Here is a 15,059-nt window from a genome sequence, read left to right as displayed (position 1 = left end):
TATATGATTTTCTTTTTCAGCATAAGTTCTCTTTGGGGACCACAGCAATAGAAAAATGCATTAGAAGAATCTACATTTGGAATGAATTAAAACTGGTAAAGGAAGAGTACTTGCTTCATTTTAGAGGAGTTCTGTGATCCTAAAGCTGTACAAATAATAATGAAATTCTGGCAGCCTCCTTATTCCTTCCAGTGTTCAATAAGGTGCTCAGTTTGCTTTAGGAATATAGATGATAAGGAAGACTTCTCTCTGAAAGTGGAATAGATGTTTCTTGGATGTTAAAATGCATGGAAAAATATTATTTTAACCACCTGAGACCCTGCTTATAGGCTTGTTTCTGTAATGGAAAAAAAAAAAAAAGAAAATAGAAGAAAATGTTTTTATTATAGCACCCAGAACACCTATTGGAAGTTTTGAAATATCCTGCCAGAAATGGCTTTTCAAGCATTTTGGGTATCACTGATAAGTTTTGATATTATATTTATAATCATAACTTTCTAAATTAATCTATCACAGATAATTAAATTTTTAGTGTAACTGTAAAAGGAAAGATTCAGAAAATATTGAAATAATGAAATTTTGAAATAAGCAGTTGCAAAGAAGAGTGGATGATAGATTGTTTTAAAAAAACTTTGTAGTAAAAAAAATTTCAGTGTTAGGATATTTGGACATATAGATCACTTTGTTGGTAGAGTTGGTGATGGAAGAAAGCCCTTCAGACTGAAATGCTGCATGGCCATCCAAGATGAGTAAGAAGTGAAACAACTTTTCATCACTTTGACAAATGCAGTCAGTATATGTTTCTGTCAGAGCTGGGATGGGAGGATCTGTTGCAGGATTTCTCCCTTTCAAGAAACATCACTTCAGTCTTTCTACAGCTCAGCTTAAACTTTCTTCCCATCAACACCTGATCTCTTGCAGCCCTGTGGCAGTGGCACTACCAGTGACAAATGATCTGTTAATAGTGGTGTTGTCTTTTGAGACTAGCATTTCCCTAATAGGCTGTCATATGGTCTTATAGGACTAAAATAAGCATAAGGATATTATTTACAATTGGCTTGTAAAATACATTTGATTGCTTCTAAAATTATTTATTTAAATGGATGTAAATGAGCTACATATTCAGCTGTATATAGAGCAGTACAAGCCATTACAATTTTGTTTTTGTGATCTAATGAAAGTTTTTGTTACTGTGTACAACCTAGTGCTACTTAATTATATGAGTTCAGAATTAATATCACCCATACTGGTCTTTTAATTGGGTGGAATATAAACATCTGTGTTCCTGACAGCGTTTCTCTTTAGCAGTTACATTAAAAGTTTATTTGATGACAGCAATAGAATGATTATATTAAATACAAGTTGAAATTATGTCTACTTTTATTACACAAAACAATTTACAAAACCTCTCATAACCAGCATCCAGAGTTACTGATATATGATAAAAAAATTGTTATATAAAGTCATTGAAAGAATCATGCAGACAAGAGTCATTAACTGTGTACATTTACCTAATGAAAATGGAAAGCAAAAAATCTCTGAACTGATTTATAAACATTTGGTTTGAGGGCTCATAATCAGGGATGTGGCAGATAAAAACAAAAACCAATAAAACTGATTAAAGGCTTGAACATCATGGAAACATTATGGAGATGTGTGTGACACACTGCCAAAATAAAATAAAACTTACTGAGTGATATCTACTTGCATTTTTGATGATTTTGTCACTTCAAATGGTTCTGTGGAATTATTAATCTGTCAGCAGTTCAAACAATACAATAAAATACTTTTTAAACATGATATGGGGGGTTGGCAGGTACATTGTGTGATGACAGCGTAACTTCCAAGATTTTTTATTCAGTGACTACAGCAATTTTATAATTTCCTGGGAGCTGGTATTTCGAAAGGTGTGGGTATTCAACGTTTAGTGATACCATGTGGAATCATATTCTCTGATTAGTTTCTATCTTAGCATTAGAATCACAGATTGGTTTGATTTGGAAGGTACCTTAAATATCATCTGGTTCCAAACCCCTGCCATGGGCAGAGGCACCTTCCAGTGTTCCAGGTTGCTCAGAGCCCCATCCAGCCTGGCCTTGAGGACTTAATCTATCTGTGAAGAGTTTACTTGTAGGGTGGATTATCCAGTGACTTCAGGTTCATGCTGCAGTGCCACAGCAAGGACTGTGACTGTATCATACAAATAAATTGTACCAAAGAGATACACAGTGAAAGTTTAACAAGAGGATTTTGAGAGTGGACTGTTGCATAACCAGTCAGGTACCTAAATAACTTGTCTGAAAAGAGCAAATTCTTTGAGATTGTTAATGTCTTGAGGATCAAACTAAGATTGTATTTCTCAGGATACGTGGTTTATAAAGATTGTGAGGTGCCATTTGTGTCTCTTTTCTCATGTTGGTACATAAGGTGTTGCATTGGTGGGAAATTCCAAGCTTGCTGCTCCTAACAGGCTTCACAGCTGCCTGTAAGAAAGAGTGGAAGATGGTTGAGGCATGTGCTCTGTAAGGATAATTGAGGACAGTTATTCACCCCTGCCTTTGTTAGACTCATTCATTACCAAGTATATCGGGGACCAGTTTTTATCTTACAAATTCTGTGAATTCACATCTCAGACTAATACACTAAAAATGGCAGTGTCAGCCTAGTAGTAGGAAATATTTAAAAAACCCGTTGGGAAGTATTTATAAAAACTGTTACTGCAGATTGAAAATCAAGTGTTTTTTCAATATAACACGCCATTTATATAAAAAATATATCTTAAAGTGTACCTAAAAAGAATGTAGTTATTTGCCTGAACTTATTAAAGCAAAGAGAGAAATGGCAGCTATTTTGATAGAAAACATAAACTCCCTGGTAAGTAAAGGTGAAATAGGGTTTCAACAATTATAAAATTGTTGAAATTATAATTTTCACTCTACAAGGACAACTTTTCACAGTACAGAGTAAGCTGCAATGAACAAAGAGTGATGCATGAATTTATTTAGAATGGATGAGTCATGTTACAGGTTACATAAACTGCTGGTTTTCCTTCTATTTTAAGAGGATATTAATTTCCTTTTTAACAGTTTGAATTAATTGAAATTAATATTAAGCTTTGAGGTTATAGTATGTTTACACAAACATTTTTCATTAATCATAATAATTGACATACCCACATTAAATCAAAATATTGAAAAATCAAGTAATAATTTCAATAATTTCAGGATTTATATTTTTTTTAATTCTTTTTTTATATTCTCTCTTTTAGAATTGGGTAGAAAAAGCAGAGAAACAGAAACTGTTGTCAGACACTCTTGACCTTTCCGAGCTGTTTCATCCAGACACATTTCTCAATGCCTTACGCCAGGAGACTGCAAGGTAAGGGGAAATAATGTGCTTATTTGTGCTAATGTGCCATTGTTCTGTGTGGTGATGGTTATTTCATTTTCAATACACAGATCCAAAAAGTTATGTAAATTGCTGTCATCAGTCATCTTATTTTTATTTCTTACCTTGAAGTAAAATAGCTCTTACCTGTTTAAATGCTGATTGTTTTTTTTTTTTTCAGTTAGAGATGTATTTTTCTTCAAAGACTTAGCATGATATAGTACACATTGAAAATACACTGGGTTTGGTTTTGTGTTTGGTATCCTGTTGTTACACATCTGTAAGATATACTGTATGTGTGTTTCCATTGCAGACTAATGAGGTGTTCAGTGGACAGTCTTAAATTTACAGCTTCGTGGAAAGGGCGAATACAGGAAGGCAAACTCCAAGTTAAGGTATTTTACTAGAATGTTTTACTAGGATTTTATGAGGATGTTTTATCAGTATAGTCCAACTCATCTATCCATAAACTTCCCAGAAAACTGAGCTATAAATAATCGGTGCACTTGAAATAAAAAGGCTGGTTAATGGTGTACAGCTGCTAAAATGGCAGTGCAAAACTCCACAGAAATTTGAAAAGGAAAGCAGTTATCTTTTTTCTCCTCCCTGGTCACTGGTTTCATTTTAAAATTGTTTATTGCTCCAACCAATATGATCTTCAAACACCTTTTAGATGAAAATTGAAACTGTACTTTCATGAGTTAAAATCTCACTTCTGTCCAGATCATAATCTATATCATGTGTGGGCAAAAAAATTAATGTATATAATCTATTACTTTACAAGAATGTGTCATCTTCTAAGAGGGATTGAAAATCAAAAGAGAATTTTGTTTAAGAGGAAATTCTCTGCCCTGGGAATAGTACAAGCAGTTAGGTGAGTGGTTATTTTTAGTAAAACGTAAGAATCCTGTGAAGTTTCTTCATTTGATTTGAATATTATCTTTTCCTCTGTAAGAGAAATATTCATTGATTCTCTACTAGTAAGAAATCACTAGCATTTTCACCGGTCCTTTTAATCCTTGATGAACAGAAAGGATTTGGAACCTTTTGCAATGCTGAATATTTAGATTTCCCTACCATGAGTCCTTCCTCATGTTCATGGAGACATGAGGAGAAACTTTCCTGTTAGTAAAGCTATATACCACAGAGCCTATAACTAGGGTATAAAAGTGTAATTGATTCAGGAAAATCATTCTCTGAAATGTGTCTTGTTTGCTAAGGATCCTCTGGATTGTACATTAAGATTGGTTCACCTGAGAAGTATGAATTTTAATACTGGTAAAGTAAATGTTTTACCAGAAGTTTCAAGAATTCAGGCTAACCTTGTTGAATGGGAGGCTATTCTGAGTTGGAACTCAAAGCAAAAAAAAAGAATTCAATCTATTCAGCAGAATAGATAAGTCCTTAAACACATACTGTGGTGAGATAGCTGGGACCTTGTTTTATCCCACCTAAATCAGAAATTGTAGCTTACCAGACTCCCCTACTGGAACCAGACCATGGTATAGGCTATTCTGAGGTTTATCAGTCTCAATTGATGCTAATGGTCTTATTTCACTTGATGTAATTAACTCCACTGAGAGACTTTATTCTGTATTCACAGAGTTGGGGGACTCAGTTTGAGTGTGGGAGAGTTGCACTCAAGTCTCTGAATCAACAAATATTTAAAAGCTTAATAAAATGTCTCTGTTGAAAGATTGGCACAAGTAGGAATGCAGGTCAATTTAAACCTGATAGTCACACATACTTCATATAACTTCCTTAGTAAACTGTCAGGCATGATGTCATTATGAAAATGTCTTGGAAGACATTTTCTTCAAGATTTTTTCTTACTTTTATTTTTAAAAGGTTTTGATAGCTTAGATTTTTTTTTCTGTGACAAGGAAAAGAAGAAGGAGATCTCTTTATGATCTGTACAATGAAAATGCTTTCTCGGTCTTGCCATGATTTTAAAAAATGGCACCAAGCTTCAGAAATTGTTGATAGTTGATCTTTCTATGCCTAAAAATACAAATAATTTACCATGATCATCTGTAAGTTAAAAGCATGCAGTGCTAGAATTGTCAGTGAAACTACAAAGTAGGCAGAGGAATATTCAATCAGGCCAAGAACACACCTTAGTCTTACATGAATTATCAAATCAGATGTTAAATTATCAGTGCTAATTCAGGTAATGGTTTAGATGTGTTATGTGGAGTGGATCTCCTCTAGTAGGATGTGATGAATATTTGATTTAAAATCAATCTGTATAAAATTACACCTTCTTCAATATCACTTAGAATCAATCTGTATGAAATTACACCTTCTTTAATATCACTCCAGATTGCTTTAACAAAAGGTACTGAAAATGTACGGCTATTGCACTATAATCACATATTGATATGCAAATACATCTCTTCTGTTTGCTTTGTGCACTGATTGTGCTGTTGTACAAAAGCAGGTATTCATTCCTTTTGGCATTCCATCTTCTGTATTTTAGAAAAGAGTGAAAGAAAGGAGGAAGCATGGCAAGAGACTTTTTGGGTAGTAAGTAATACAACCTTGGGTAGAACTTATTATACATAGTGAAAAATAAAAAAATATTGAAAGTCTCAAATACACAATATGAGTAATAATATTAAAACTATACTCTTGGCAACTGACAGATATATTATTATAAGGCATCCTGAGCGGTCTTTTTTTACAGTATACCTTCATCCTGAAATATCAATAAATTAATAATGGAGGCCTGTAGAGGTAGTGAAGTGAAAATATGACTTCCTGAAGTCTGCTGCAGTTTGCATCGTGTCATGGAAAATTACGGCATTAATTAGTAAGGGAAAATCTGTTGCAGAGAATTTGAAATTTGGAAACAGACATGCTATGGACCATGGTATCAGCACACTTTCTACAAAGGTATTTTAAAGAAACATAGTCTGGAATGTGTAAAAAGAACTTCTTTGAACCTAAACTAGTACCAATAGCTGTAAACTGCCAAATTCTTTGTAAGAATTAAAAATTATGGTCAACTTCTGCCATTACTCTAAGTTTCAAAGGTACTATGATTATATTACAGATGCTGTGAAATTCATGTCTTTTATAGTACTTGTAATTTCTCTTTACTATTCGTTATGGAAATGAAAACATGGCTATGGCCATACTCAGCCAAATGGTATTGGAAAGTACATTGTTCTAGTATTGTTGGGTTTTTTTCTTAATGTCTTTTAATACTGAATGAAAGTAAAAATTTGGTCTTAATATTCAACCGAGTTTATACCATTGGTTGAAGTTTTCCAGGTGATCAAATGGTATTATTTTACATGACTGTAATGTCAAAGCGACTATCAATATCAAAAGAAGAAATGTGCAGTAAAAAATTTCTTCAATAGGTGACCCACTTCTATAGATATTTCTTTCAGAGATGTTCAGGATGGCAAGACCTTTGAACACTCTAGCAACAAATCATAAAACCTCTTCATCAGACAAATCTTTATGCAATTACTTTGCCAAACTTACTTATTAAACTATGGTCCCTAAAAATGTTCCCTGCAGAAAGCAAGAAGGACAGAAAGAATAACAGAGGAGATGAATCTTTCTGAAATTTGTGTGAAAGTTAGACAAAGAATCTCCTCTGAATTTTCCATTTGGGGTTGTTTCGGTTCAGGTAATCCACAGTTTTGGTGGATTCACTGTAAGTCCTAGTTTGTATGAAGCACAGGTTGCTTCGAAGAACATTGTCACTTCTCTGATCACTCTCTGTCCAAGGAGAAACACAGCTTTGCTCTATGTCTTTTTTAAATGCCATGTGTTATAACAATTTTTTTTCATGTTAGAATATGTACATCTGCATCTTGCGCATTGTAAGAATGCTCAGCTCAGCAGTAAAAGAGAAATATGAGTTTAAAGAAGCGAATTCTTGAAGAGTGTATGCCTGTCTACAATCAAAAGAATAATTAGATATTAAAAATGCGAAATGTAATCTTAGCTAGTTTACAGTTAATATAATATTAATGAAAAACCCCTAACACTGGGGAGGAAAGCATTGCATTTCAAGCATGACAGTAACCCCCATTGTGTTACTATTTAATTCCACCTTTTCATGTCAAATAAATAGTTTTAGGATACTAAAGTTACCTAAGGAAATTTTATCCATTATATATTCCATGATACTGATCTTCATTGTAACATCATACTTTAGTCCCTTTTTGCCATCTGATGTTTCAAAATTTCTTGCAAGGGAAAATATATTAGAAAATGGCTTTTTTCTCCATTTTGCTTATCTGATCATTCATCCAGTTTCCAGAAACATTGTATTTCTTATTTCCAGCACTGCTTTAGGAACCTTGTATCTGGTGAAAGCCAGCCTCAGTATGATAATTTTAATTCAGGGCTTTAGTATGATAGTATAACAGACAGATGATTTTGAGATTACAGCTTCTGTTAGAGATCTGCTGCAGCTGCACAGTTAGCCTTTTGAAAAGCTGCTTGAAAGTTACTATTGAATTAAGTTTTATTACTGTTCAAACTAAAGTTCTCACTTCACCAGGGTAAAAATTACATTATTATTATTATTATTATACTATTTGTACTGAGGAAAATAAAATGATCAGCAAATATTTGAAATTTTTTTTAAGGAATCCAGAATATATGTCTCTAACTTATGGAAGACTCCAGAGAAGAAAAAATAGAACATGTAATTCAGAGGCTGAAATTATTTAATTAAAAGAAAACACTTGAAACATGTTGCAAATTAAGCATTGCATAGTTACTTAAAGGAATATCTGTGATTCTTATTTAAGTTTTTCCCAAACAACAGTATTTCTAAGAAATCTCGGAGTTTGTTAAATAAAATTTTCTCTCCTATTATTTCAATATATTTTGTTTTGCTTCTGCTGAAGCTGTGTAGTTGCACATTCCATTCTTTGAAAGCTATGCTCACATTTCCAAGCAGGAAGTCATGCTTTGTATAGTGATTGTTCTTCTCTTCTTCTAGACATTGTAATGATTGTGAACTTGGCTGTTGCTATCATAATTCCATTAATCTAATGCCAGGCAACTGCAGTTTCATAATTGATGACATTTACAGGTATTTTTCTCTGACATTTCAAAGAATGTGAATCTAAATCAGAGGAAGTTCACAATGAAGTGTGGACCAGATCTTGCTTTAAAATCACGTTTCCTATTCTCACAAAGAACATACCAGTAATTAATTTCCTGTTATTTAAAAATGTGGTCACAGTAAAACGGTTCATCGTTTATTAAAGCACAGTGTAATCATTATTGACATTTTAAGTCTGTTATTTATGTTTGAATATTTTATATATCCATGACAGATCAGTGGTTTACAACTGGAAGGTTGTCGTTTCGATGGAAATCGACTTTCAGAAAATCTGCATGATTCTCCCAGTGTGTCATCTGTTCTCCCTTGTTACATGGCCTGGATTCCACAGGTACTAAATTATTAAAAGCCCTAAACTTTCAAGACCCATAATTTGATTTTTTTTCTGTGTAGTAGCTTTTCAGTATGATGTTGCTGACCTGTTTTCCTTTCATTTCAAAATAAAATCCCAGTCTTTACTGGGAAAAACAATTACTTTATTTAAAACAGAAACTTATTGTAATTTTGTCAATATTCATTAGCTTATGTTACTTAGATAAAGGCAAGGGCTTTATTTCATTCATACCTTTTTTTTCTTTGTCTTTTTAAAACATCAGCATATTTTCAAATCTGTATTTAGTAAATGTATACATGTGTTTGGGAGTTCATTCCTAGAATATATTTTCTTTGTGCTTTAAATATTAAAGTAAAATGCAGCAGCAATAAAAAAAAAAATAGAGAATATGATGTGAACTGTAAGCAAAGGAAGCCTTTCTCCTACTTAAACTAATTTAAAAAAATGCCAGTGCTTGCAGATTTTAAGATGAAAGCAAAGTAATCCAAACAGTAAAATCTGTTACTGCTTCTGCCCTCCAATTGTCATAGCAATCACTGATAAATAACTCAAAAAGTCACATAGAATGTATTCAAGGATGTGCCTTTTATCTAAAAAATTGCTTATTATAGAATTCATCCTACCTACATTTAGGAAGCCCATCCCATCAGAAGAGAGCTGGGATAAATCTGTCCAGGTGTGACTCTAAAGACAGCCTAGACCTTTGTATATTGTGATAGATTGTGTGCAATGAGCTCCATTGCTAACACACTGCTGTATCCCAACTCTTTTTTCTCTCGTTGTTATTTCCAGCAGGGGAAATATAGCAGTATATTATACTACAGCATTAGAAGTATAAAGGTTGACAGATTTAGACCTTGAACACAGAAGTAAATGCTAGCCACCAGCTGCACCATTGTTCCCAGCTTGGTTAGGAAGGAAAATATTGAACATTTTTGAAAAAGGACAAAAACAGAAAACATCACAAAACCTCTTACAAAGTTGACCAGTGAGAGATTTTTCAGTTTTTCAGTATTTACAAGGTTTGTTTTTTTTCAAATAAATAAACAGATTTCTAATATGCTTGAGAGGTGGTACATGGGATAAATACAGAATTGCCAGACATTCTAATATATTAGCTCAGTGGTGGATGGTGGAGGATGGTAATATGTGTGTTTTCCATGGTAACAGCAAATGGAAACACATTTTAGATGAGAATTCTAAGTAGTCCTCTCATTGTTTTGAAAGACATTCATCTTGTGTTTGAAATAAAACAGATTTTTTTTCGTATTTTTCTGAATAAGACTATTTTTTTAAACTCCAAAGGTAGGATCCAAAAGTTTTATGTGAAATCAGCAGAGAGCTTTATCTATAAAATTAAAAAATGAGATACTTCAATAATCAATGAATTAATTTTTTTCAAATGTACTTATATTTGAAATGAATAGCAACTGACATCTTTGTGTTGGAAAAAAATATAATTCTTATGAAACACAGGCCATAACTTGTCAACTGCCCAGATTTTAAATACAAAGTGTCTCAAAGGAGAATTTTTTTGAATTGATCTACCCTTGAGTTGTTTTACAATCGCTGTAAAAATTGACTATAATCAAATACTGTGCTCAGAAACCAAAGCAGAATTGGGTATCATCCATTTCCCTTAATTTCATTACTTCTTCTTAGGAGAAGAGTGCATGAAATTGAACGTACTGTCTTAGAATCCTTAGGTTTTGAAATAGTTTCCTTTTCTCTGTAAATGCATCTTTTGAAATCTAGCAAAAGTATATGTATAATGTAATGCTTTGAAGTAATTTTCAACCAAACTTAAATTAGCCTACAGGATTTCTCTGAGGGAACCCCCTCAAAATCCTGCTGAAATTTTGAGCTACAAACATTATGCTTATTCTCATTAAACCGTGAAGGTCCTTTCCAGTTTTAATCCTCTGATAGATCCCATGCTGTGAAGGGTGTCACTAAAGGGGATGGAGCTGTCTGTGAGGCAGTCTGACAAAGAGAACTTTTGGACTGTTCTTAAGCCAAGGACATAAGGATTTGTGACTCAAAAAGACTTCCACAGAAAGGCTTCAGCCCTCCAATAATGTGATTCCATAAAACATCAGTGGGACTGAGAAAAGCACAAGAACAGATATTTTGTCCCCAGAAAGTGTAAAAACAGGTCTTTGAAGGCAAAATGACCAGCTTCTGGCTCCCAGCTTTGGCAAAATTTAAATTCTCTGATTAACATTTTACTCTCAGTCTGGCCAGTATTTTGTCTTCTTCAGTAGTGTTAACTGAGGGATAAATGGCATCAGTACAATCCTTCTGAGAATGGCTGAGTTCCTGATTATTAAGTTACTCTATACAAATGTTACCACACATAGATCTTCTGCAAAGATTGAAACACTGTTGTCCAAAAGATGGGGGAAGTTCATTTTCAAAAGGAACAGCAAAATTCTTCAGTAATGCCTTTACACTTCACATGCCAGGCAAAGTGCTTAAAACAGTTATTGTTTGCATGTTTCCTTTTTCCTGTTTTTAGTTATTTTCTAATATTGGAGCATCACTAACTCACATTTGATGTGATTTGAGTTAAAATGACACTCATTTTAAATTCTTTTCTGACAAGTGTGCTGCTTTGTTATTTGGTTCTTGAAAATCTGACATTTTCCTGTTGACAGGAAGGGACATTTTGAGTGTGACAGAAAACATGCTTAATATATACCAGTTGAATCAAGCCCTGAACTATTTGCAGTAACTAAATCCATCATGGGTTGAAATCAAGTGCTGTAGGAAGTCTAGACGGAGTCTTTGAGCTCAGTTCTGTGTTCACACATACAGACAGTGCCCATGCAAAGCCCTAGGAGGAAACTGCGTCCAGGGCAGTTTGTAGTACAGACAGGAGCAGTTTAATAAAGCAGCCTGGAATGTGTGGGGTAAGATTTTTTTGGATTGTAGTTCCTGCAGCATGATGCTTGCAGGTATCTCAGATCACACCAGGGGCTGTGCCACAGGAGGAGGGCAGGGTTTGCTGCAGGGATGGAGGGTCTGCCAGAGCACAGCCACCACAGCGCTCCAGCCCGCCAGGATAGATGCTCCCTGCACTACAGCTCAGGGGCTCCTGGGCAGCTTTCTTCCTGCACAAAACTGATCAGCACTGTCCTTAGCCTGCTGTGCAGACACTTCTGCTGTGTAATTTCTGGGAGGGTTTTAGCTGAAGGAAGATTTTTATATGTAGTTCATAGGATCACCCCTGTTATTTACTTCCTGGTGTTTGAATTATGGAGTGAGCAATTTTGGTGAAGCCTCTGCTTCATTGGTAATCCTTCTCCTTGGTGTCCTGGATGAAGACTTTCTTGTCCAAGGCTGCAGTCTCCAAACTGTATCTCAACTTTAGATACCATACCAGTGGAGATTATTGCTTTCTCATGTTTTTTTGTCTTTAACCAAGTGCTTGTTTGTTGACAGGATGCGTATGGTCCATATTCTCCAGAAGAATGCATATCTTTACCAGTCTACACTAGCGTGGAGAGAGACCGGGTGGTGACAAATATTGATGTACCTTGTGGAGGAAACCAAGACCAGTGGATTCAATGTGGTGCTGCTTTATTTTTAAAAAATCAGTAATATGAAACTGCATTAATTTGTGAAGTTAAGAGACATTTAAACCTCTAATTTCTTACTTACTAAAAGATAACTTTAGATTCATTGCTTTTATATTTTTAAAGAAATAGTTTATTAATTCCTGTTTATTTTTTTAAGATGTATTCAGATAATTCTACTTGATAGAACCTCAGTGTATCTTTGTGGGATATTGTAAAAATTAATGTGGCATTATTCAGCAAACTGGTAATTTGGATTGTTTCTCTAGATTGTAATGTGCTGTATTTGTTCCTTGAAGTTGTTGAAATCTCTTCTGGTTTGCTCAGAAATACTGAATAAAAATTAAAGGTCAACATTTTTTCTTTGATTTTTTTTTTTTTCATTATCCTTTTGGAACTGTTATTCATATGCCTCTGTAATAAAATAAAATTTGAAAACTTACCTTTTGTATCTGAAATTTAAGAATCAAGATAAATGTTTCAGTCTTTTTAATGATGTTTTACTTTTAATTACATTTCTTCGTATAGGTAGTAAATAATAGGATTTTTGATGAACTTCATGCGGACAAATTCCACAAATTCATGTGGAGTTACAAAGTTAGATTACTATCATGGGTATTATCCAGAAGTTACTGAAAAAAAAATAAAATTAAACTGTACTAAGTTCCAGTAAAAACATTCACATAAAGGCCTGCAATAGCCAAACAATTCTTTAGACAAAGAAAAGAAACAAACATAAAAGAGATTTCCATCCAGTTGTTAAATGAAAAACAGAGAGACAGAATAGTGCTTTTGACCTGTGACATGAGAAACTCCTGGGATCTTGTTCTTAGTGCAGAATGCCCAAATTTGGTTTCATGGTTCCATGATGTATCGTGTTGGGATGTTGTCATAGCATTGGAGTACAGTTAGACAAAATCCTAAAATCCAGGAGGAAGCAGCATTACTGATGTCTCAACAATTGGAAGTGTCTAATTTTTAACTGGAATTACACACCTCATGAAGATCTTTTTAAAAGCCAAAGGCAAAGCCCTTTCTTGGTTTGCTTGGAAAACAAAATAGATAATTTGGCTCTGATATATCTGATAGATTTTAAACTCATTTTGAAGTAGCATTTAAATTAAGACTATATTTCACTTTCCTGATATTTTTCATTGATGGTTTGAGGGAGAGAGAAGGAAAGCAGAGCAAAGATTGGCCCCATCTCCAGGTCAACTTCCTGAAGAAAGTATTTTTCTCTCTTCTTCATTGTTCATGCCTTAAAATTGATCTTTTGTATCTATGTGGAAAGTTTTCCATTTTAGTTGTTCTTCTGATTAAAAGCTGTCCTAAAATAATTTGATACAATTGAACATGCATTTTTAAAATGGAATCCTGTCTAAAAGCAGAATAGACTTACTTAATACTTCTCACATTATCTTCATTTGTATATTTCACTCTGATTCACTGAAGAGTAAAAGGGTAGCAAATTTGGAAAAAAATTGTCTCTGAAGAAAATTTGGGGGGAAAAAATCACAAAATCCCCATCAGAAAAAGCACTTGTGTAAATCTGTGTACAAGCTCTGTGAGGATTTAGAGGATGACTTGTCCAGAGAAAATATTCTGCCATACTAGACTTTCTTGGAGATGAAAAGTCTTGCAGAGGGCATATTTTTAATTCCCATAGGCACATGTAAAGAACATGCTGCAATTTGCCCTTTTGGATCAACATTTTCATAAACTAAACTGAATTTCAGCTCTCATGCATCTCAAACTCAGGGATGAGTATACTGGCTTTTATGAATTCCAGCTTCTTTTTTGTGGCCAGGTAGAGAAATACAGATACTCAGCTGTTCAGATAATTACCTGTTACGACAAGGATGTCTGGAAAATAATACATCTTACTTTAATCTACCTTGCACAGAAAGTAAAGTCCAGAGATGCAGTAGGTGGCTTTGATGACCCATCTTGCTTATAATGGGAAATAAAAGTCTACTGCAGTGAGTGGTAGAAATCCTGAAATTAATAAATAGTAGAATATTCTGGGGATTTCCATGTTTTGTTTTTAAAATTTATTTTATCTCCTCATTGCAATCTTCAAAATGCCTTCCATATTGCCAGGAGAAATATGATTATTATTTAAAGTCTCTCCTTTCAAGTCTCCTCTTGCTATATATTTAGGCTTACTGATTCTAGTAATACACAGATATTGATGCTATCACAAGGAACAGATAGAAAAGCGAGTCCTCCAGACCTACCACACTGTATTTCCATTTCAGGGTCAGGAACTGATTCAATTTCTTACTGATTACTTGTCTGTATCCTAACCCCTCAGAAATGGCCTATCTCTGGAGGTTTGTTACCTCTTCTATCATGCACTACTGCCACAGATTTAGAACTATGGAATATTTCTCAGCTCACAACATCAGGAGTTTTGTTTCCAGAAATGCATTGGTGCATTTCTGTCAGAGGCTTCTCTTAAGCCAGCTTGATTAAATCTCATTTTATTTGGTTTTCCTCTCAGTTTAGAGTCCCTTCAGATTACTAGAACTGTCTGTTTGCTTCTGCTCTTTCTAAGACTTTCCCTGAGTGATATGAAAAAAAACCCCTAACCTTCTTAATTTTAGCTGTAACTGGAGCATTGAGTTATATTTTTATTTGGACAGAGGTCTTGTGGGAGCCC

The 15,059-nt window shown here is 34.1% G+C and overlaps 1 protein-coding gene across 4 annotated transcripts in view; it reads left to right on the top strand.

Moving 5' to 3' along the window:
• The window catches only part of DYNC2H1 (dynein cytoplasmic 2 heavy chain 1), a 140,628-nt gene extending 127,789 nt beyond the window's left edge, over positions 1-12,839 (top strand). For 3 of the 4 annotated variants that reach the window (XM_015629214.3, XM_015629205.3, XM_015629223.3), the window contains exons 86-89: positions 3,269-3,378; positions 3,701-3,782; positions 8,700-8,816; positions 12,264-12,839. In XM_015629214.3, coding sequence (XP_015484700.1) covers positions 3,269-3,378; positions 3,701-3,782; positions 8,700-8,816; positions 12,264-12,422 — 468 coding nt within the window. In that variant the 3' untranslated portion in view covers positions 12,423-12,839. Of the gene's footprint in view, positions 1-3,268; positions 3,379-3,700; positions 3,783-6,073; positions 7,909-8,699; positions 8,817-12,263 lie in introns of those variants that run through there. The other variant, XM_015629233.3, reaches the window with a different exon arrangement.
• The last annotated feature ends 2,220 nt before the right edge of the window (positions 12,840-15,059 follow it).

The sequence above is a fragment of the Parus major genome, chromosome 1, assembly GCF_001522545.3.
Source record: "Parus major isolate Abel chromosome 1, Parus_major1.1, whole genome shotgun sequence".
NCBI classification, from domain to species: Eukaryota; Metazoa; Chordata; class Aves; order Passeriformes; family Paridae; genus Parus; species Parus major.
The sequence above is the reverse complement of the archived record's forward strand: the minus strand, read 5'-3'. Positions and strand labels throughout refer to the sequence as shown.